At 32.5% G+C, this 23,366-nt stretch overlaps 4 protein-coding genes and 1 non-coding gene across 6 annotated transcripts; 3 read left to right on the forward strand and 2 right to left on the reverse strand.

Moving 5' to 3' along the window:
- The first annotated feature begins 1,609 nt into the window (after window positions 1–1,609).
- LOC114384838 (purple acid phosphatase 18-like) lies at window positions 1,610–4,549 on the forward strand. Of its 2 annotated transcripts, XM_028344644.1 has the most exons (6): window positions 1,610–1,725; window positions 1,870–1,893; window positions 2,597–3,265; window positions 3,477–3,665; window positions 3,751–3,839; window positions 4,000–4,543. In XM_028344644.1, the coding sequence occupies exons 1-6, from the start codon at window positions 1,678–1,680 to the stop codon at window positions 4,217–4,219; spliced, it is 1,239 nt and encodes a 412-aa protein (XP_028200445.1). In that variant the 5' UTR covers window positions 1,610–1,677; the 3' UTR covers window positions 4,220–4,543. The 2 variants fall into 2 exon arrangements, with proteins under 2 accessions (XP_028200445.1, XP_028200444.1); XM_028344643.1 differs by having other exon boundaries at window positions 1,642–1,893; window positions 4,000–4,549.
- A 159-nt stretch (window positions 4,550–4,708) lies between these two features.
- Window positions 4,709–7,008, reverse strand: LOC114384839. Its single transcript, XM_028344646.1, has one exon. The coding sequence runs from the start codon at window positions 6,943–6,945 to the stop codon at window positions 5,674–5,676; it is 1,272 nt and encodes a 423-aa protein (XP_028200447.1). The 5' UTR covers window positions 6,946–7,008; the 3' UTR covers window positions 4,709–5,673.
- Window positions 7,009–7,982: 974 nt separating this feature from the next.
- LOC114382971 (protein FATTY ACID EXPORT 5-like) lies at window positions 7,983–10,655 on the forward strand. Its single transcript, XM_028342525.1, has 3 exons — window positions 7,983–8,317; window positions 9,659–9,746; window positions 10,215–10,655. The coding sequence occupies exons 1-3, from the start codon at window positions 8,119–8,121 to the stop codon at window positions 10,285–10,287; spliced, it is 360 nt and encodes a 119-aa protein (XP_028198326.1). The 5' UTR covers window positions 7,983–8,118; the 3' UTR covers window positions 10,288–10,655.
- A 1,832-nt stretch (window positions 10,656–12,487) lies between these two features.
- Window positions 12,488–17,958, reverse strand: LOC114385420. The gene is made up of 7 exons (XM_028345492.1): window positions 17,558–17,958; window positions 16,700–16,840; window positions 16,232–16,597; window positions 14,508–14,753; window positions 13,971–14,063; window positions 13,292–13,492; window positions 12,488–13,009 (listed from the first exon to the last, which is right to left on the reverse strand). The coding sequence occupies exons 1-7, from the start codon at window positions 17,870–17,872 to the stop codon at window positions 12,794–12,796; spliced, it is 1,578 nt and encodes a 525-aa protein (XP_028201293.1). The 5' UTR covers window positions 17,873–17,958; the 3' UTR covers window positions 12,488–12,793.
- A 3,746-nt stretch (window positions 17,959–21,704) lies between these two features.
- Window positions 21,705–21,776, forward strand: TRNAM-CAU. The gene has a single exon. It is a non-coding gene; the product is annotated as a tRNA-Met (tRNA).
- Window positions 21,777–23,366: the final 1,590 nt, after the last annotated feature.

Consider the following 23,366-nt stretch of genomic DNA (forward strand, 5'->3'; position numbering starts at 1 on the left):
CCTTTTTTTAAATACATTATTGTTTATATTTTTTTCTTTTTTATTTTTTCTCTCTTCCTCTTTAACCAAGCATACAATTAGCAAATAACTAAATTCATATTTTTCTAAAACGTAAGTTCATAGCTTTAACCGAATATACAGTTAGACAAACTTCACCAAAATATATTAAAGATACAATGCAATATTATTTGATTCATCAAAAAATTGTGTTTTCTAATGTTGAGTTAAATATGATGGCTGGAAATACGAATATATGAATAAAATTTGAGTCAATGGACCCAATACAATATATTAAAAGGACAAGACTCTACCTTTGTTCAGCATAGGTGAACATGGATATATTTAGGCACACACCCACATGATTAAGTCTGAAACTCTCAACAGTGAGGAGATTGTTTGTAATGTTATTGATAGTAATTTATTGGAATGGATTTTGATGAATTTTATAGGATCTTTTAATATAAAATATGAATTTTGATGAATATTTTTTGTTTGTAATCATAATTATGATTTTTTATAGCTCATAAAAAAGTCTTATATAGTATTTAAAAGTGTACAGATTTTTGATGAATTTTTTTAGATAGATTTGGACGAATTTTATAGGATTTTTTTAGTATAAAACATAAATATCACACTCAACAAACAATTATATTAGACTCTTCAGATTTTCTTTTTTTTTCTTACAGAACTTATCTTTTTTTCTATCACACATAATATCCTTCTCTCTCCATTGAAGGCTATGAACATATTCATAAATTTCTTCACAAAAAATATCACTATGATGATGAATTTTCAATTGAATTAACATATGATTCTTTATTTTCGGTATTATCACTTAACGAATACCATAAATTTAAATTCATTGTTCAAATCTAACAACATAAACAAGAAGATGTTAATGCATATAAGCTTAATAAATTATGTGAAGAAACGTTAAATAGGAAGACAGAGAGTTAGAATAAATTAACTATTAAAATATTGGAAAATTTTGTATTGATTAGACTCTTTTTTTTTTTTTATCTAAACCGTACCATTTATTTATTTTTATCTTTTTTATTGACTCTAATAATCTTGAATGTTTCTAAAAATTTAGTGAAGTTATTAAAATTTTATAAATCTACCCAATCTTTTCAAATTTTATAAACTAATATGTTATAAATCTATTAAAATTGAAATTACAAAATTTGTCATAAAAATATTTTTAAAAAATCTTAAAAATTATTACATTCATCCAACTTGTAAAATCCAAAAGATTTATTACACCAAACTAATATTCTAAAATCATATTTTAATACATCTCCAGTTTTTATGCTGTATTTTCTCATTTTATTTTTGTTATCCAGTGATTTTGTTTAAATTAAACTGAAATAAATATATTTGTATGGTCTAGTATCATGTTTTTTAAACAATTTTTCTTTAGGTATTCAGCAAATTAATTAACTTAACAAATATTATTTATTTATCTTTAAATGAACATTAAAAACAAAAAAAAACATTGATTTAAGATTTTAAAGGAATAAAACACATCGAAAACTAAAAATATATTTATTATATTATCGTATATAAAAATATATTTTAAGTGTTAAGAAAATGATGAAAGCGTGGTTTCGTTTTATCTTGAAACGAAGCGGAAAAAGTGAGGCAACGACATATTTGGTGATGTCATGAAGATGGGTGATGATAGAAAGAAAGATTGAAGCGGAAGTACATTGTTGTCTCAGCCAGGTAGTTACTGTTGCTGTTATTATGGAACTCAAACAACAACTTCTTCTTCTGATTCTAACGCTTCTTTTTGCTACTGCTACGCCTCAATACGTTCGACCTCTTCCTCGTAAAACCTTAACCATCCCATGGGATTCAATTTCCAAGGCCCACTCCTCTTACCCTCAACAGGTCAACCAACCTCTTTTTCATTCCTCATGTTCATATTCATAAATAAATAGTACTATATCATCACCCTCTTTGGGTTATTTATTTCCTACTTGATCAACTTACAGTACCTGATTTCTTTCGTATTTGATTGGATTATGTTGTTCAGTTGGGAGGATTCCTTTTTTTTTTATAGGGTTATATTTTCAAAATTATTCTCTATTTCAAGTTATCGAGTTTAATTTCCATGGAGGATAAAAAAAAATCATATTGTTAATCAATCAGAAATCATCTTTGATATAATTTTTAAGACAGTGACTATGGTAGCATATCTCCGGGGTTCAAGATATAGCCCTGCAAGGTTTCTTTGGTTATGAAATTCAAAGTTGATCCAATAATTTTCTGTCACTCTTGTATTGGTGTTCGTGAACTGGGTTCTAGTCACAAATCTTCAAAAGACATTTTTTATTCGTTATGGTTGGTGATTTCTTATAGTATATATCTGTACACAGACAATGATTATTATTTATCAGCTTATATAATATGTAACTCGAACAGTTTGTTTCGCTTTCTATGAATTATTTGCCAATTCTAGGACAAATATTCTGTGAACTGTCAACCGTGCTTCCTCTATTAAGCAATCATATCAGCCTCTTTAGTCTTTATGCATGTTCTTTTATGGTGACTATTAAATTTCAGTTTCTTTGATGCCAAATGTTTGTTCCAGGTACACATTTCTTTGGCAGGAGACAAGCACATGAGAGTTACATGGATAACCGATGATAAACATTCACCTTCATATGTAGAATACGGAACATTGCCTGGGAGATATGACTCAATAGCTGAAGGAGAGTGCACCTCTTATAACTATCTGTTATACAGCTCAGGAAAGATACACCATGCTGTAATTGGCCCTTTGGAAGACAATACCGTGTACTTCTACCGATGTGGTGGAAAAGGTCCCGAGTTCGAGCTCAAAACTCCTCCAGCTCAATTTCCAATTACTTTTGCTGTGGCTGGGGATCTGGGTCAAACTGGTTGGACTAAATCAACACTGGCACATATAGACCAATGTAAATATGATGTCTACCTGCTACCAGGAGACCTTTCATATGCTGATTGTATGCAGCATCTGTGGGACAATTTTGGGAAACTTGTGGAGCCGCTTGCAAGTACAAGGCCGTGGATGGTGACAGAGGGAAACCATGAAGAGGAGAACATACTATTGTTGACGGATGAGTTTGTGTCCTATAATTCCAGATGGAAAATGCCATATGAGGAAAGTGGATCAACTTCAAATCTCTATTATTCATTTGAAGTTGCAGGTGTTCACGTTATCATGCTTGGCTCCTATGCAGATTATGATGTGTACTCTGAACAATACAGATGGCTAAAGGTTAGTTGATTTCACCTATTGATCAAGAGTTACTATAAATTGGATAAGTGTAATGCAATCCATGACCATGGAAAACTACACAATCATGCTTGTTATTATTATTTTTATTCGTCTTTTTTACACTACTCTATCATTTTAAAAAGAAAAGTACTTTGGAGTTTGGACCACTTTTTTTTTCACTCTTTAATTTTTACTCATCCCTCATCTACAGGAAGATCTGTCAAAGGTGGATAGGAAAAGGACACCTTGGCTGCTTGTGTTATTTCATGTGCCATGGTATAATAGTAACAAGGCTCATCAAGGTGCAGGGGATGATATGATGGCTGCTATGGAGCCATTGCTTTATGCTGCTAGTGTTGATTTAGTTATCGCTGGTCATGTTCATGCTTATGAACGTTCAGTATGTCTTTATGGTTTACCATTTTATTTTCTCTGTAAGCACCATTTAGTGGAAACTGGGTTTTAATACTCTATCTCATTGTCAGAAACGTGTGTATAATGGAAGATTGGATCCCTGTGGTGCTGTCCATATAACTATTGGTGATGGAGGAAACAGAGAAGGCTTAGCTCATAAGTAAGTTTCACAGCCAGAAACATCCCACATAAATCTGTTTTCTGAATCCTTTGTTATGTGAAAAAAAGCTATATTGAGGTTTATCATCATGTATGCGGCCTGAAATTTGTTTTTCCGTCATTGTTGCTGCATGTATCCTTACATAATTGTTTGTTGACAGGTATATAAACCCACAGCCAAAGTGGTCAGAATTCCGTGAAGCCAGTTTTGGTCATGGTGAGCTGAAGATTGTAAACTCCACTCATACCTTCTGGAGTTGGCATAGGAATGATGATGATGAACCAGTAAAAGCTGATGATATCTGGATAACCTCTTTGGCCAGCTCAGGATGCGTTGATCAGAAGACACATGAACTCAGAAGTACACTTTTGACGCCCTAAAACTCAGAACTACGTGGATTAGCAAAAGTTATGTAAATATTGATGATTAGACAAGTCCTTAGTTTAGTTTGTATCACTACTAGCAGCAGAGTGAGTAAACTGAGGTATTTCAGTACATAGCTGCTGGTTGTGCTGGTGCATGTATTTAAATATTCTAAGGGCATGGACTAGTCAGTAAATGGAGTATAAGGCTAGTTGTCACTCTGCAATTGATGGTGTTGCTTGTTTTTTCTGAACTTATAAGATTGGTTTCTGATTTCTATATAGGAAAACTAAAACTTTGCTTACTTAATAACCAGCAATAAACATGTATGTTTTATATTCTTGACTGACATTGAGATTTTAGATTATGATTCTAGAGCCATGCAATGACTAAAGCAATGAAGATTACTGGGATGCACGAAAGTCATGCCTTAAATCTGAAATCATTGTTCGCTGATACCAGGGAAATGGGATATGATAGAATGTAAATCAGCAATCTAAGAATAGAACGGTAAAAACAGCAGAGTTGATAATTAAGCATTAAGTGGAAACTACTGGGTTGGCCTATTCCGTCTGGAAGTACTGAAACGGATTTATCCAATATACATCAACACATGAAATCTGCTGAATAGAATCTAATTACATTTATGCCATCACAATGATTTTATAAAGTGTGAATACTAACTGAGTTCTAAACAGATATCGGTATCTGGTGAATTTAGGCGGATAACATCTTTCCCCTTCCTCCTCTCATTTAGGTTTTGTTTCTCCATGTTGTTTTGTTAACAATTAACTCTATTTCACATCATCATCATTAAGTGGTTGGAAAATGGGTAACTTTGGCACTGTCAGTTTCTGCTGAGGTATCTGTGATCATTAATGGTCCAGCTTGGTGCTTGCAGTGTCTCTTGGCTTGAAGTTGAAACCAGCAAGCATGAACAGCCATGATTCTGTCCAAAAGTTCTCGGGGAACATGCTCTCCCCTACTTTCTTGAGGAGAGACTCTAGCAATATGCAATGTGCATAATGTCTTCATTCAGTGTAAACATGTAGCAGTAGTAACACTACAAACTGCAAAATTGTCTTGATTCTAAAGACATCATTCAGTGCATTGTCCAATCTTAAAAATAGAATTGTGCTAAAACATCGATACAAATTCCCACCCTCTTAGCATAGTTCAATTTCAATCAGTAACTGATTGCTTTATCTGAGACTGCTCCTGTCCTTGTTCAGCAGATGTGGCACAGCAATAATCTGTAAAGTTTCAATAAACTCATTGGAGTGGAGTTCTCCATGCATAACATTATACAGATAATCCACTGGGATTCCCATGTTGTGTTTTGCATACAGGGAAATGATATGGAGGCAAAAAAAACTCTTACAAGTTTCATGGTTCATAATTTATTGTAAATAGATTCTATTTTGGGTTGAAGCAACTTCTTCGAGTTGTTCAATCAAAAGAAGAAAGGACCTCAACAGGAAAAGTGTTTGCTCAGTCTCTCCTCTTTACAGCGCCTCTGATCTCCAACCATGGACTCAAAAGTATCCAAGAGACCTTCCAAACCCTCATGATTCAACTCCCCAACTGCCTTCAAGGCAAATACAATGCTCTCAATGGTGGACAAATAACCAGCTTTAGGCTGATGTCTCACATCACTATATAAGCTTGTCTTGTTCACTTCCAACTTCACGTGTGGCAAAATGTTCAACCAAGGATTTTCACTATAAATTCTTTTTGCCTTAGCCCATGTTCCATCCAGAACAATCAAGTTCTTCACCTCAAAACCTATAGCATCCAGGTCACTAACATCAACAGCCATTTCAGAGGGAAATAGTAGTACCGATCCAGGACGAACCTCAAGCTCAAATTCTTCACATTCTTCCAATTCTTCATCCCTATTCAGTTGCTTCCTTTGAAACTTCTTCACCAAAAACCCTTTTGAGAGTGCTTCACAAGCTTCCGGGTACGCCAAAATATTGTCAAAGCTTAACTCGGGGGATTGACATTGTGCTTGAGTCATCCAAATATGAGACAAAGAGCTAATGGCACCATATTTGCCAATGGTAACAGTAACAGCTAGTTCTCCACTCTCTTCATGTACACCTCTAGCTAAATCACACTTTGGACTAATTGCATTTTTCTCAACTTCATCGTCCATCACTGCACCATCACTGATACTCACTTGTTTCACAACTTCTGCATTAGAAGCAGAATCCAGAACATCTCCAACATCATTTCTCAAACCACATTTTCCAGCACTATCAGTATCAATCAAGTTAGAATCTTTCTCAGAAAGCAATTTCTGGGTGTCTCCAATTTCCCAACACTGACGAGAAAACAACGCAGTTGGCTCGTTTCCAGCATGACCCGAATGGTAATTCGGATCCAACAACCGAATCAGGAACCGGGCTTCGAAATTAACATCAGAAACAGTTGCAACGGTGAGATTCTTGAGGCCCAATATAGCGATTCTGGTAGAATTGAGGGGATGCTTACGCTCTAGCGAGTGCTGTAGAATGGTTACATGCACAGAATTTTGGAGACCCGGTGTGAGGATTCGAGAGCAGAGACACGTTCGGCTGGGTTTGGAACAAGAAGGGCAAATGGGTCTTTTAGATTGGCCCTGTTGCATTGTCAACATCGAAATCTCCAGGGCTCTCCGCTGAAGGAGCTTGTGGCTGTGCGAAGGGTTGAACCTGAACCAGGTGATGCTCTGGATTCGGGTACCAAGAAAAACTACCATTATTAGCTTGGGCTGCTACACAAAACCCTAAAACGGTTTGAATAAGGATTTTTTTACTTATGAAAATTAAAGGATAAACTATATTTTTAATTCCAAAACTTTTTTCAACTCTTTTTAATTCCTATTTTTTTCCAACTCTTATTATTTTGATCTTTTAACGTTTCGGGAATGGGTCTTGGATTTTCGTTCCCAAACTTTTTTTTGCTCTAATATTTTGATCATTTCTTTGTTTCTAAACGGGTTTGATATGATGTAATATTTCTTTTATTATTTTTTTGATTAAAAATTGCAAATAATTTGTTAAAGTGTATCGATCAATTTTATGACAATGATTCATCTTTGTAAAAAATCCAGCTAATCATCTTTAGTTTATTTTTTCCTCCCAATCAAATATTAGTGATAATTTTATGTTCTGTTAATCACATATTATTTATCAACAAGGCTCAAATTCGATACCACTTACATCAATAACTTAATAACTTGTATAAAAGATTTTAAATATATTCAACCTTTAAAAAAAATACTTATATAACTAGTGTTGTGTTCAAAACTATAAATGCATGAGATGTCATCTTGAGTTATGATTGTTATATTTTTTTATATTAATTATATTTACAATTGATGGAAAAAAAAAATTAATAATGTTGTAAATATAAAAAAATATGATGACCAAAATGAGAAAAAAATATTTATTACTTAAAAAAAAATAAGCACAAAGTGTCACTTAGGATAACACCTTATCTTAGGTGATAACCCATAACATATAAATAATTTTAAAACTACTCTATTTAGTTTTTTTTTAAAACCTACTTTTCTAAAAGAGTTTTCTTGAGTAAATTTACATGTGAGTATCTTAAAAATAATATGGGATTTTGTGATCACTATAAATTATTTTATATATTTGATGATATTCAAATTGAGTTTTTTAAGGATCTTCGATTAGATACGTCCTTGGACCAAATAGGTGTCATTGTAACTTATTAAGATTTAATAAAAAAACTTTTTTTATAAAATGAATTTTCTTAAAAAAATCTAAAACAAAAGTTTAAAAAAATGAGACTGTAGATTCTGGGAATGATTCTTAAGGAGCAGGTGGAGGGTTTGGTGGGTGTTAATATTTGACTTGTGCATTCCACACGCTGCTTCCGATTGAAGGCATCTAAGGAGAGAAAAATGCACGATTTCTGCTTCACGATCCCCTACGGATTGATGTTAGTGGGTGGTGGACTGTTCGCCTACATAAGCAAAGGGAGCATCGCTTCTCTCGCCGGAGGCGCCGGCTCCGGTTTGCTTCTCATCGTCGCCGGCTATCTCAGTCTCAATGCTTTCGGCAAACGAAAAAACTCTTACCTCGCTCTCTTTCTCGAGACCGGTATCCTATAATTTCTTTCCTTTCCTTTCATTATTATTATTATTTCGCGTGTGATTGTTGACCTGGCTCTCGATGACTCTGGATCTGAAACGTGTTCTATGCTAGAATTCTTTATTTGATGGAAAGATGTGGATATTTATTGGATTCATTTCGGATTGCATGAAATTCTGGATTTGGATTCTCTCTCTTTGGAGGTCATGGTGATATTTGGATTAGTAATTCTATGTTCTCCTAAAATAATGCAGCTCAAGTATCGACTTATGAAAACGTTAAGATGCATATGTTGTTTTAACTTGTGGGAGAAGTCTGATCTATTTTATTTTACCCTCTGGATTTGTGTTTTGTGTTTGTTGAAATGTTTATCTAAACTCTGCCTAAATGCTCTTTGGGTTTCAAAGATATTGAATGATGGTGCTTTTTCATTTACTACTTTCTATTAAAAGGAAGGGGATTTTTTAGGTTAGGTTAGGTTAAGAGGGTGTCTACCTGATGGAGGGAAAGTGATACATAGATCTGAAAGAGGGTGTCTGTGCACTATATTAGTTAAACATAGTCTGTGCACTATATTGAATGCCAAGGAAGCATCAATGAATGTATGTAACCTGATCAAGATATATTGGGTGCATGGTTTTCAAATTTTCATTGCTTATTTATCAGACTTGGATCTTGCCCCATACACTTTTGTCATTAGTATAGTTGATGCAGTGGAACATGGTTTGTCCTATAAGGCTATAACTAGAGTTTTTTGCTTTAGCTTCGAATATAAGCCCATGTTTTAGAATATAATGATAAATATAAAAGATCAAAGGAGGAGGACGTGTTTGTAACAAATATTATTCAATTGAAAGTAAAATTTTATGACAGAAATTTTTTGATTTAAAATGCTTATGAATATAACAGGTTTATTACCATTAAGTTAATGACTTGCATTGCTCCTACATAGTAATAAAAAGTATGCACAGAAACTCTAGCAGGGGTAGAGATGTATCACATTGCATCATCATATGTCAAAACTCAATGAGTATCACATTGCACAGAAATTTTTTAAGTCATAAGTTATACTAAATTACTACCAATATATATAGGATCAATGAGTATCTCTGTGTTTATACTGGGAATGTATGTCTGTTACTCTGTATTCATCTGATAAGCTATGATGTCAAAGGTCTAGCTTAGTTGGTTGAGCAAAGGGGCGTGAGTTGTTGTAAACCTCCTGACATTGTCTTCAATTCTTATGAATAAAAAAAAAATCTGATAAGCTATGATCACTGAATTAATTATGGTTCATATTAGCCGGAGTAATTTTCTATGCTTTTTTCTAATTTGTATACTGTGAAACAGTTTGTGCAGCCATACTAACTTGGGTCATGGGGCAGCGATATTTGGAAACATCCAAGATTATGCCTGCTGGTCTTGTTGCTGGAATCAGGTAATCAAAGGATTGATTAGAAGTACCCAAACTCATTGTAAACATAGTTTTACTCAGAGCTGTAAGAACTAAATTTAAACTTTTAAGTTTTAATTGTTGGATAAGTTGTTAGTTTGTAGGTTATAAATCCATGAACTTGTCTTTCTTAAAAATAAATGCATCCATGAAAGTTCTTTAAACTCTTTTTAAATGATCAAGGCTTCACCATTCCCTTTTATTTTGAGAATAAAAGAAATATTTTTATGTGCTATTATCCTGAACTTGTTTTCTGCTAGTTCTAAAATTTGTTTTTAACTTCCCATTGCTGATTTGAAGATCTATATATATTATATTCTGAATTTGAAGTCAGGAATCAAGCACTGTCAGCCATTACTTAGTCTATGTTTTGTGAGTTAGTCCAATTGCTCCACATCAGTCACCTGTAGTTTGTATATGGAGTTAAGATATTTGTTTGTCTTTTTTTTGCAGTGCTCTCATGACTCTGTTTTATCTCTACAAATTAGCAACTGGCGGCAACCATCTCCCCACCAAGGCTGAGTGATGATATAATGATATATCATATATTTGCTTACTATAATACAGATATGTTGGTTGATCTGCATGCCTTAGATGGTTAAGATACATCATTGTACTTTAGTGATTTCAAAGTATGGAACAAAAGATAGTTGTTGTTGTCGTTGTTGTTGTGGTTGTCTTTATACACGTAGGAGAATTGGGCCAGTCCTTCATCACTCTCTAAGCAGCTCTTTTTATTTTCTACTTTCCTTTTTCTCTTAGCTTAGCACACCATATCACTGAGGTTGCTTAAATGCAAAACTGGCTCTTATTTGTTGCATACTTGACAAACTCGATGGAAATTCCAATTGAAATTTATCACGCCTTGTTATTTGACTGGCCAACAAATTTACATTTCTTGGTGTGAGTCTACTTTAATTATGGAATAAATTACATTGTCAACAACTAGATTAGGTTCTAACGCGTGCCTCCCAGGAATTATATTTTTACTTGACTTATTGCATTAGCTAATACTTGTTGTGCTTATCTAACCATGGAATTAAACTTGTGATAAAAAATTCTTTAAAATATAATTTGTAAAATCATTTTTAAAAGTTGTGTTTTGAAAAAAAGAAGGGAGATAAAGTTTATTTGGTGAGGCTGTTTTAAAACAGTTTTTAAAGTTAGACAAGAAAATAAGCATTAAATAAAAAAAGTTGTTAAGTTTTATTGATAAAAAACAAATAGTCAAACATTTATTTATTTTCAAAATTAGAAACTGTTTTAAAAGGATTATCAAATAAGTCCTTTAAGTTTAAAAAAAATAAAAAGAAAGAAAATAGTGTCTCTCCCCACTTTCTTCCTTCCGAATTAGCCAATTTCCTCTCATTTTCTTCCTCTTTCCATGTTTTTCATTCTTGCTTTGATTTTGATTCTTTCTAAACTTCCCTTTTAAAATTCTAGAAAATCTTTTGAGATCCATACATTTTGTTCCCAACCCACACAACTTTGAGAAGTTTTTGTTTTTTTTTTTTTTTGAGTTAAGGATAGCATCCTAAGTAAAATAAGCTAGTTAGTTATTGCTCAAAAGAAAATATATACTACATTAGCTCTTTGCAAGAACATAGTTAATGCAAGGATGGCCCCTCAACTGAAGTGAAACTTGTTTGGAAGATAAAGGTTTTATAATCTACTGTCTTAATCATTTTGCACGTGTATCCTAATTTGCTTATTCCCACGTTTGATAGAATTTATAAACTATTTCATTTGAAATGAAAATTTTCAGCTCGAAGTTAAAACTGCTCCGACCAAGGTGTAAGTAAGAGTATATTCAATCGTATTTTAGAAAAATACATATTGAAACATGTTTTACCAGTGCCGCAACCAACCATGTAAGAATAAAATGCATTTGGGTGGGTTCTTTGTTCTCTTTTTCGGGGGGTGGTGGGGGATAAAACGATTTTTGCAAAAAAAAAAATTAATAATTCAACAGTTGATATTTTGGTTAATCATTTGAGTGATTCATTGTTTTTACTTTTTAGGGGAAAAAATTGCATTGAAGCCATATGTTCGAACTAGATGTCTTGTCTACTTATTTTTACTCCAATACATCAGTGGCTCCATAGGAAAGTTTACTATCAATTTTTAAGGGTCTAAGAAATTAAGTACACTCTTAATTTGTTTGTTTTTGCGCTGTACACGAGAAAAAAAAATTGCATTGGCAAACAAGACTCTTTGTTTGCAAAAACTACTTGATTAAACAAATAGTCTTAGCTGTGTCACGATCGTAGAAGCTCGAGAAATCTAGGAAAGTTCTGGACTTGATGCCCTTCTACTAAAATTAAACATTAGCAAATACCCTCGAGTGTGTATCCCATGTAACGCCAAAAATATTTAAGAGGGTGCAAAACGGTGCACATGAATGGACATGCAGGATTAATTCTCTTGCACCCACCATAAAATAAAACAAATAAAAAATTAGAAAAGTTACCTATGTTTAATGCTCCGAGTTACATGGTTATACCGGATTTGAAAAGTGATATATCTGTATTGCTGCGTTAATCTATCCGCAAATGTCTATGTTCTTTAAATGGTAAAAGCAGGTAACACTTACATTAGAGAGCTGAATTGGAGTAAACATAGAAATTGCTACTTTCACAACTCAGTACAGTTTTGAAGTTCTCAATTCAAAGTTGTCAAACCCATTTTAGAGAGAGAGAGAGAATGCAGATGTAAGACTTACAAAATATTTTACACGGCACTTATTAAAGTTAATTTTGCATGATGTACATATATTCAAGTCCCTTATATTTACACTGTTGAATCTGGCTACATAGATAATCCAAATTACATGAATGTCTAATATAAGTTCAAGTTTGTAATAATAAATATATACACGATATCGAATTGTTTGAATTTCTTTTTAAATTAAATGGATACAAACAATAATTCATTTGGCATCTCCTAAGCAATCCAAAGCTAGAAGACCAAAAAATCTGGTCACACACTCACACGCAATCAGCCCTCCGATTGGAGGAAAAAATTGAAGACTGCTAGCAATTCTGGGCTCTGGAGTACTTTGGAGGAAGAGATGGACACTTTTCATTCATATGAGGGTATGGTTGCATGGTGTTGTATCCAGGTAATTCCATTCTATACTTGCCTTTAATTTGACAATAAGGAAGCTTCACCGTGTCTCCATCATTGCACCATTTTGGCAAGCGACTAGAATTGTTCTCAAAAAAATTGAGAATGTAAGCATCTTTTATCTGCACTTATTGCACAAAAATAAGTCTATATGCGCCTGGTCAAGAAACTACTATAAAGTGTTTTTGACTTCTAGAAACACTAAAATAATATATATGATGAACTGATATCAATCCTGCTCAACAACCTGATTTCACTTTGTAAAGGATTTTGTTAGAAATCTATACAACCATGATAAGAAATTATATATGCTCAATCATTTGTATAAATTGTGTAGAATGAAATTCAAAAGTTACAATAATATTGCAAGCAATTCAAAAGACCAAACTTCCCAGCAAACTCACCGTAAACTCTGTCACTTGAACGGAACTAGAAATTGGATCAAACAGCCCTGCCTCCTTGTACATCTCAAGTATAAAAGCAATGCACGAAGTCGACTTCCCATCACTGTAGGTCCAATAATCCTGTTCAGGAATCGTTAGTAGTTCATCAAAAGATGATCCACGCTTTTCAACTTCTACTAAAACTTCTGGAAGATCAAGTCCCTGTAGAAACACATAAGAGCCACATGGTTCACTTTTTTTCACTAATGTGGAATTCTATATTATCAAAAGGCAGTTATAAAAGAAAGGGATGCCCAGTCTTTGCAATTGCTGATTGCTTACTAATCTATGCAGTAGATCACATCACAAGCATCTTATGACTTATGCTAGACAATTGAAGACATTGATTCAGTTTACTAGCATAAGCAAAAATGTTTAGTATCACATATATGTGTGTGTGTGTAGACATTCATTCACCAACTTGTGGGAGAGTGTTGTAGTCTCACATTGACGACATTGTTATATATTTGTAACATGTGAATTATTTGCGCAGCTGTGTGTATTATTTAAATTCCTAGTTTCCACATTTAGGAGATTTCAGTATTAATTATAATACATTTTCTGATCAAGAAATAAAATTATTTCTCCTTTTTCAAGTGTGGGTGTGTGTATTGGAGCAAGAAACAAGATTGCAGCATACTTTAGTTCCAAGTCGTTTGTTCAAGGCTTCATTCCACATATTTGCTGCATATTCAGGTTGAAGTTGACTCCAAATTGTCATAACGCAAGCAACCTGCAGAGCAACAAAGTAAATGCTCATTCATAAAACATTAAGCTATGTAGCATGTGGCTAAAACATAAAAAAAAAGACAGAAAGGGCAGAAGATAGAGAAAACAAACTATCAAAAATTGATACCACATTCATCACTTTAATTTTTTATGTGAAAGAACATTTTCTTCAATAGCAATGGTCTATCTGGGTGGCAGACAGATAACTCTACATAAACCAGCTTATGGTACGGTAATTCAAAGAACTTAAGTAGAAAGCTCATTGAGTTCTTGCAAGATCAAAGCCATGGTTTATTTAATTCTCTGTTTGAAATATTTCATACAATTGTCAGGAAATTGTAGGCAAAAAATGCTCAAGCATGGCATAATAGTGCAAAAACTCAAGATAGTTGAATCTAATGTAACAAATGAATTGAAATTTAAGCAGAACAACTGATTAAATTAATACCACATTAGCATCCAAGGGGGGTGGATAGTTTCCATTTAAAGTGTCTATCCAACTGAAGATCATGTTATGGTAACCATATGGTTTTCCTGCCATGCTCAGTGCATACTCCCATGCAGCAGTCTCATTAAACCTGGCACGCAAATCAGGGTGCAATGGAAGCAGCGCAATATGGGGATTGGAATCATCTTTATTCAGTTCAAAGTCCCACCACTCTTCCCATGGTATCACAGCTATTATATCTTCTCCCTGCAAACAAAAGGTGAGGCAGGAAATAAAATGCTAGCAACTTAACTCCAAATGCCGCTACAGAGTTGACAAACCACTATGGACTATACTTTTACCATCATTGCTCAAACAATCAAACAACCGTGATGAATTATTTGTCATAAAAGAAAATCTATATATATTAACTTGGTAATCACCATGCACTAATTTTCGATCACAATTTCAAACTGAAACTGGAGTATAATCTTGCTATTCTGATGACAACATGGTTAACTTCAGGAACTTAAAACAATTCTTCATAAATTATATCAAAACCTAAACATCGCATAGGATTCTAGAAATGTTAGTTTTTTTAAGGGAAGAAAATATAAATATTAATGAAATTATCAAGAAATGACTATGAAACATGGTAGTTAAATTGAGATTCAAATCGTAAACAGGAAGGCCTATTTTCCAGATGGCAAATTGAACTGTATGATTAATAATAAAACATAACACATACAACTAAAAAAGACATAAAAGCACAAATTCATTAAACAAAATATAAATATAGGAGCATTTTAACATAAGGAAACATATCAAAAGCTAAAACATACTCTTAGAATCTTTAGGATGTGAATTCAGGCCTAACTTAACCTCAAAAGTTAACTCAATGGGTGAGGATTATCCCTCACTTATATACTGTAACTCTTTAGCCGATGTGAGACTTGGGTTTTTTTCAATACACCCTCTCACGCCCAACAAGGTGACCCTTTGAATTAATATTGGATATGCTCTGATACCATCTTAGGATCTTTAGAATGCGAGTTTAGGCCTAATTCAACCTCAAAAACTAGCTCAAGAGGTAAAGGTTACCCCTCACTTATATACTCTAACTTGACTTTATCTTTAGCTGATGTAAGACTTGTCAAAATGGCTTACAAAGTGACATAAGCTTCAAAGAAAAAAAAAATCACCAATTCTTAACAGCCATAAGGACAAAAAACCAGTAGCTGCTCAAACTCAGCAGTATGACCACCCTAAATAAGAGTGGACCACCAAGCTTGCATGTAGGGTAGATTGGGAAAGGTAAAGAAGAGCAGAAGACAAGAAGAATGAGTAGAAAACATGAAAAGGAGACAATGGGCTGCCCTGCGATTGATTAGAGGGAAAGAATTGGCCAATTCCCTCTCTTTTCACTAATTTTTCAGGGAAAGAAAAACAATTTTAGGGTTCTTCAAAGTTCAAAACCGGGTCCTGCATAACCCGAACCACTTTGGTGTGCGGCCGCTTGCATCAAAATCAAATGATTCATGCGCAATCTACAATTCCTATGTGATTCCTGCTATTCATGGGGCGATTCAAGCACAAAATGTTTCACTCAAGGGTTTGAGTCACCAACTGCTCGAATCGAATCGTATGCCTTTGTATCGTGAATCGTATGATACTGACAATGGTGCTATGAAATATAATAAATCTTGCACAGAACCGATAGATATAATGCAACTTAAATATTTTACCTTTTCATTTTCATGTCCTGACTCTCCAACCCAAAGCTTCCCACTGGAGTCCCTTAGGCAAACAGCAGTGTGGCCAGCATAAGCTCCACTAACCCACTTCTCTAGAGTCTCAAAAGCACCCCACCGACCTCGAATTTTCGAAACGGCAAGGAAATCTCCAGAATGAATGTCATCAACACTGACATTTGTAACAAATGGCTGAGGGCGCACTTCAAAAGAAGCTCCCATATGTTTTTCCAAAAATTTAATGTTGGAGTTCTCCCCCCATCCAGTATTTGTAAATAGAGGGAAGACCTCCCAAAGTGCTTCAAGGGTCCCCAACATCCCAGCTTGCAAGAGGAAAATTGATAACCCATGGTTTTTTACCTGATTGCAAAGAGGGTAAGGATCTCCAAAACAAAAATGTGTGTTTCAAGTTTCAACAAACTCTACTCAGTGACAGTGTACAGAAGAAAGATGGTCACTTACATACTCATACTCAGCTTTCCCTTCCCACTCTTTGATCTCAAGCGTATGCTCCCGGGCCAGGAAATAATAATCCCATGTCACACGATAAGGGCTGGCAAAAATATAAAGATCCATGCACGTCCAACTGTGAGCATTGCTAACCTAGATCAGCACATAGATAATAATCAATCAGTTTCCGTTGAATCCCAAATCCATACATACATAGAGAGAGAGTGAGGGATAAAAAAAATACAATTATAGAACTGCATAGACTAATAGGAAAATACTAAACATACACCCAACTTTTCCTCCATCTCACTTCTATGATCTATCCCATTTCTCTTTTCATTTTCCATAACATCATCTGCCACATCTATCAGTTACTCCCTCTTTATTTATTTTTTCTCTTTATCTCTCTCTTATTTCTACCCATTTGGGGAGTAAGAGTTTCATTATTCTAATGACATGCAAAATACTGAGCGACATTAAATCCACTTAACTTAGTCTCCTCTAATAATGTAATACGCTTTCAAATGACAACACGTCCAACCAAAATCCACCAAATTACAACTCAATCACATAACATAATCTATGCATTCCAATATTAAAAACACACTCTTTAAGTCTTAATGACACCTACTCCCTAAGCAATTTTTTTTTTAAAGAAAAAAAAAACTACGAAGTATCTCATGAATATGACCAATTTTTGTTAACCACTCAGTATGAAGATTTCATGAAACGAGTTGATGTAGTCCTTCACCGATTAGTATTAAATAAAAGTTCATTAGAACAAGAATGACTTATCATAAAATTTGAAAAAAAAATTCAACAAAAAGAAGTGACCTAGATTTCCATTCCAACACTTGAGAAGGAAGCGACCTTGATGTGAAGGGTTCCACCGCCATATTGAGTGCCACTCTTGTTGTGAAACACCATCCAGGCTTTGTTCTCGTAGAAGCAGGCGCCTTTCCACTTGAGATTGTCGACCGGCGAAAAGGCGGCGCCGACGAAGACGGGGAGGAGATCCACCGCGCTGTGGAGGCGATTGAGGATGGGCCACGACAGCTGTCTCGGCAGCAGAGGAAGCACGTCTCGCGGATGAAACGGCGATTTCAGGGCCCAAACTTGAGAGGCCGTTACGCACACTGATACCAGGAGGAGCAGCAGAAGCCACGCTATCTTCATCTTCGCCATGGCACGAGCACGATGGAAGAAAGGAGAAGAAACTCTTTTCAATGTTTTTCGAGAGTCAACTATGCATACTTTGCTCCTCCCTCTATTTTGTTTGGCATACAAGTTATTGGAATTTTTTCGTGTTTATCTTAATTAAAATTAGTGACGGATCTAATTAGTTAATTGAATAAGAATGATGAATTGTTATAATCTTCTTATAAAATAAAATAAAAATATTATTAGTAATAATAAATTTTTACATCATAATTCAATCATATATCATTAGGGACCTTAATCAATTTTAACTAAGGAGAAATTGTTTTTTAATTAAAAATAAGTTCAAGTTCTCTATAAACAACTATGTTAAGTTAAATAATAGAAATGATAATTTTATCGCCTATATATGAAAGTGTATATCTATTAAATTTAAGTTGTAATATTTAAAAAAAAATTATGTCATTCCATTCATAATAAGAAAATAAATACATTTGAGTATATGATTAAAGATATAAACACGGGCGTATAATTTATATGCTCTTATTAACGAGTGAGTGACTTATTGTCTCTTACAAAATTCACCAAAAAATTTAAAATAAATAAGATCAATATTTAGATAAAAAAAAAAAAGTGAAGAAATCTGAGAATATTGTTAATCTAAGAGCATTGTTGTATACAAAACTATCAACTATTGCTTTACAATCAATCTCAAAAGATATATTTTGAGCTCCCATATCATAAAGTCATATCAAAGCTTGTAAGAGAAGCCATGCTTTTGCTCCATGAGGGTTGGGAATTCCATGAAGCCAAGTAGAATTCACCTTGATAAAATGGCATGTTTATCTCAAAGATAAATAATAACCCCATAATAGTTATATATGCTCCTTGAAGATGGCATCATTTACGTATACGTTGCATATATTTGAAACGACCAGTTGTTGGTGCTTCCCATGATAGATTAATTCAAAGGAGGCTGAGGTTGCATGTTGATGTCCTTTGTGATTCTTCACGCATGCTTCCATTCAGAAAAGTGTTGCAATGCCATAAAAACTCATATTTGTGGCTGAAGCTCAATATTATTCCATGTTTTCTCATTTCACCTTTTTCAAATGCACCATAAAATAACAAGTAGATGGCTTTTAACATCCAAGGAGATTGAATATTAACTCATATGTTCCTTCAATGCTGTCACTTTGTTTTCAATAACTCTTCATAATCCAACTGACTCCCATACACCTGAAAAGAAAATGGATCAGTCATTCAATATTATAAGTTGTAATATTAATATTTAATTAAAATATATTAATAATAGAAAAGTTCTTATACTACTATTTACATATAAATTAACGTGTATAATAAATTTATTGAATTTTATAATTATTATAAAAGTCATATTTGTAATATTTTTAATTAATTAATAATATAGAAAATTTCGGTTCAATTTTTGTATTGGGAATATAAAAAGGTTTACAGTGTTAATTAATTAGAAATATAATAAGTAGATTTTAAAGTAATATTGTTAAAATCAACAAATTTATATTACATAGATTAAAAAAACAAATTCATATTATATAATAATTTATGATTCATTAATTATATAAATATTCTTTAAACAGCTTAGTGTATATTTACTCAATTTTGTATACTATTAAAATAAAACTCATAAAATTATGTAAACATGCGAAGATATAAAAGTTTTGGTGTTAAATATCACGTCTTGCAGTTGCAGACGTATGAAAAAATAAGTTATACTAAAAATAAATTTTTTTGTGGAGATGAGAAAAACGACTGTGATATATAATTAATCATAGGTGAGGTGGTGATTGGTGAATGAAAGGTGTCCATTTGTTCAAATAATGTAATACTACTACCCCAAAAGATCATGTCACTACCAGAAAAGATGGTTCAAATAATGCGAGATACTGATAATAAGGAATATCCAACACATGTTTAAACTATAAAAATGATGCTAATTACACAGCATAGTTGTTTAATTAAAAAAAAGGTCGATGTAATCAATGGCTGTCGTAATTAATCAATTGTTTGATCTCTCAACCGACATAATATATACCGTATATAAATGTCGCATTGCCACATGCTTAGCTTTCTCTGCATATGTTTGCTTTTCTATGAAAATAACGTTGAAATATATTTTATTCGAGTGAGTAATATCTGTCCAAACATGTGTGTCTCTTTCTTACTTCATACTTATTTTGTTTCATTTATTTTTTTTCAATTAGATTAAATATTCGGTTCACATGATAAAAATAAAAAAATTAATTTAAATTAAGATAGAGACTAAGAATTATGAAACTCATATAGTACTTACATTTTTTTTTATATCTCAACCAAACATAACATAAATGTCAAAATCAAGTCATCGATAATAGTAAATTTATAATGTTTGCAAGATAAAATATTAGCTTAATCTCAATATATTCAAACAATAATAATTTTTTACCAGTGTGCAAATAATAAAATTGTAGTTTTTTATACAATTTTTATATTTAAACTACAACTAGATTTCCATAAATTACAAATAATGCTTTATACCATTATTATATCTTATAGTAATGTTATTTTTCTTTATCTGTTTATCGAATACTGCTTCCACTGTTGCCTAATCGTGCAAGGAACATATTTTCTTAGCAACAATGTCGTGACAAGTTTGGCAAGTAGACGGAAAATCTAAAAAGTTTGGAAAACCACGCCATCCAATAAATTTCAAAATAAAATATATTCTTGGGCCCACCAAAAGTTGCAATTGTTTTGGTGAATTGGTGACAGTAGTAGATTGCTCTGTGATGTTGCACAAAAACTTCAATCAAACTAACAGCACTCTGCATAGACAGAAGGTTAGGGTGCGAAATTAAAATTACTATTGTATCGTGCACAAGTTTTTGAAATTGAAGGCAAAATGCTATGGGTCATCAGATATAATAATAATTAAAGGGATGCACGGGATTTGTTTATGGCTGCTGATTTTGTTAGTCTTTTTAAAAAGTTGTCTGTGTGTCATTTTGAAATATTGACATTTTTTGGTGAATATTTTATTAAGTTGAAATTAATTATGAACTTAAATTATTAAGATACTTAATTTCCAGTTTTGGTTAAGGTATTTTCTGTCAAAAAATATACTTGATTTTGTTATGGTAAGATGAATTATTTGTATTTGTTTTTTGTTAAAAACATGACATAGTGTAAACAAATTAATGAAATTGTCATTGTAATAATAATATGAATTGTACTATTTATAATGTAAGAAAAAGTAGATATTTAATACCTTTACCTTTTTAAAAAGTTGAATTCAATACAAAAATTGAAATCTATAGTGACATTCTTTGAATGACATTTTCTCTTGTCCAAATTCAGACCTCTGCCAACTTCAACTTTATATTCAGCCTGTGAACAAACAAAAGACTACTACACAATTTTTCCAAATTTGTTTCTAACAATATGATCCTTCCTAACAGAGAAACCAACAACCTTAGCATACTACAATAAAATTGATATGCTATCTCCAAATCACAGAAATTCAACTGTACTACATCTCCAGTCATCTTCTGCACAAAAACCACCACTTTTTCCACATCCAATACTGTGAGAATCATAATCCTCTTCCACCCTATACTCAATCGACTCCTCATCTTTCTCATTGTCATTGTCATCATCTTCAACCTCATCCTCTTCATCTTCATCCACAAATACATTACCATACGCATCACTTGACACATAAGAGGAAGCACCCAAATCACCGCATAACCATTCTTCTACTACTGTGCCCTCCAAAACCTACAAAATAACACATTTTAAAAAATAAATAAATATATAACTTGCCAAAGATGAAAACCATTAAATCAGAGTGGCGCAGCGGAAGCGTGGTGGGCCCATAACCCACAGGTCCCTGGATCGAAACCAGGCTCTGATATAAAAGAGAAAAGCTTCCCATTCCTTTTTTATTAATTTGGATATCTCCATTTTTCTGCTTTTCTCAGCGTATATTATTTAATTCAAATCAAACAAATACAGTCTTCCTATTAATTTCAAACGAATAACATTTATTCACAATACATATTTTATCAATTAACTTCATCCCCTTTTCTTTTACCTTTTTCATATTTCATAAATTAAAATATAATTTTTCTTTACATTTAAAAAATTACATAATCTTTTATTATCAAGCAAAACATGGTTTTACAATATATTTCAAAATATTTACATATTCTTTTACCAATTAAATTTCAATGATATTTTTTATTAGTTACAGTTTCCAAATGCAAATGATTGCTCTTATTATGACATTTGTTAAGGAAAAAAAGAAAAGAAAAGTACTTATTATATTTAGAACAATTTTTGTTCAATACTTACTTTTTTATGAAAAATAATATTCAGAGCCGTGGGTATGATAAGACATTTCAATTTTTCTATAATTTATTTTGATAGCTTATAAACTTATTTATCCAAAATTAAAACGTTTTGCATAAAAACAACGACTTGAAAAACTTTATGTAAAGAGAAAGTGATCGAAGATCTAAATGTATTAATTAAAAAACTAAATTCAAGTAAAAAAATTGATTGTAAGAAAATTACATATTAGTTATAAAAAAGAAATAAAATGCTGTTAAGCAAAAAAAAAATGAGGTCATACTAAAAATAACAATCCTCTTTAAATTTCAATGTAAACGTGAATTGTGCAATGTTTGTTTGTTTTTTAAAATTTTGAAGTGACCAATATTCCAACCTTTAGCGTTTGGCCTTCGAGCCTTGTTTAATTATATTAGAAAAGCTACTTACACAAGCAATTAGTAAATTTGGATAAACAATTTAATTTATTAATTGCTTATTATTTTTTATTATGTAAGAGATTTTGTCTAAATTTTATCATAAAAGTTATTTTCATTAACTTCGTCAAGAATTTTTTTTTTATATAAAAAACTAGTTAAAAATATTTCTTTTCTTTACTATCCCAAATTCATTTTTTCTAGCATCCAATTGAATTGGAATATGGAATATCATAATAATGATAGAAATATGATTTGTTTTTTTATATTTCTTAAAATGAAAAAAAAATCTTCAAATGCAGGTCAAATTTTTTAGTTATTTCGAATTTAGATTTCATCTATTTGTTTTGTTGAAAATTCCTATAAGCATTTGTGGATTGAATTAAATTATGAAAAAAATTAAATAAAAAATGAATATTTGTGAACAATATAAATATCATTTGTCAAGATATCCCTTAACCGAAATGTAATGATTATTTTCTTGAGATACATAACTATTTAATAAGTTGACATCTTTAACATATGTTTTTAAATACACACAGGTTAAGCATAAGGAATCGAGTTCAAATCCTTAACCACATATTTATGAGATAAAACTATATACCAATTATGTTACATTAGTGTGAAGAAAGTTATTAGAAGACTTTGCACTCGTAGTGGAAGACTAGATTAGAGTATCAACTGCTCTCTCTATTTTGCTGGGTTGCTCAGCTGATAGCCTCCTCTATTATGGTTTG

The sequence above is a fragment of the Glycine soja genome, chromosome 14 (assembly GCF_004193775.1).
Source record: "Glycine soja cultivar W05 chromosome 14, ASM419377v2, whole genome shotgun sequence".
NCBI lineage: Eukaryota > Viridiplantae > Streptophyta > Magnoliopsida > Fabales > Fabaceae > Glycine > Glycine soja.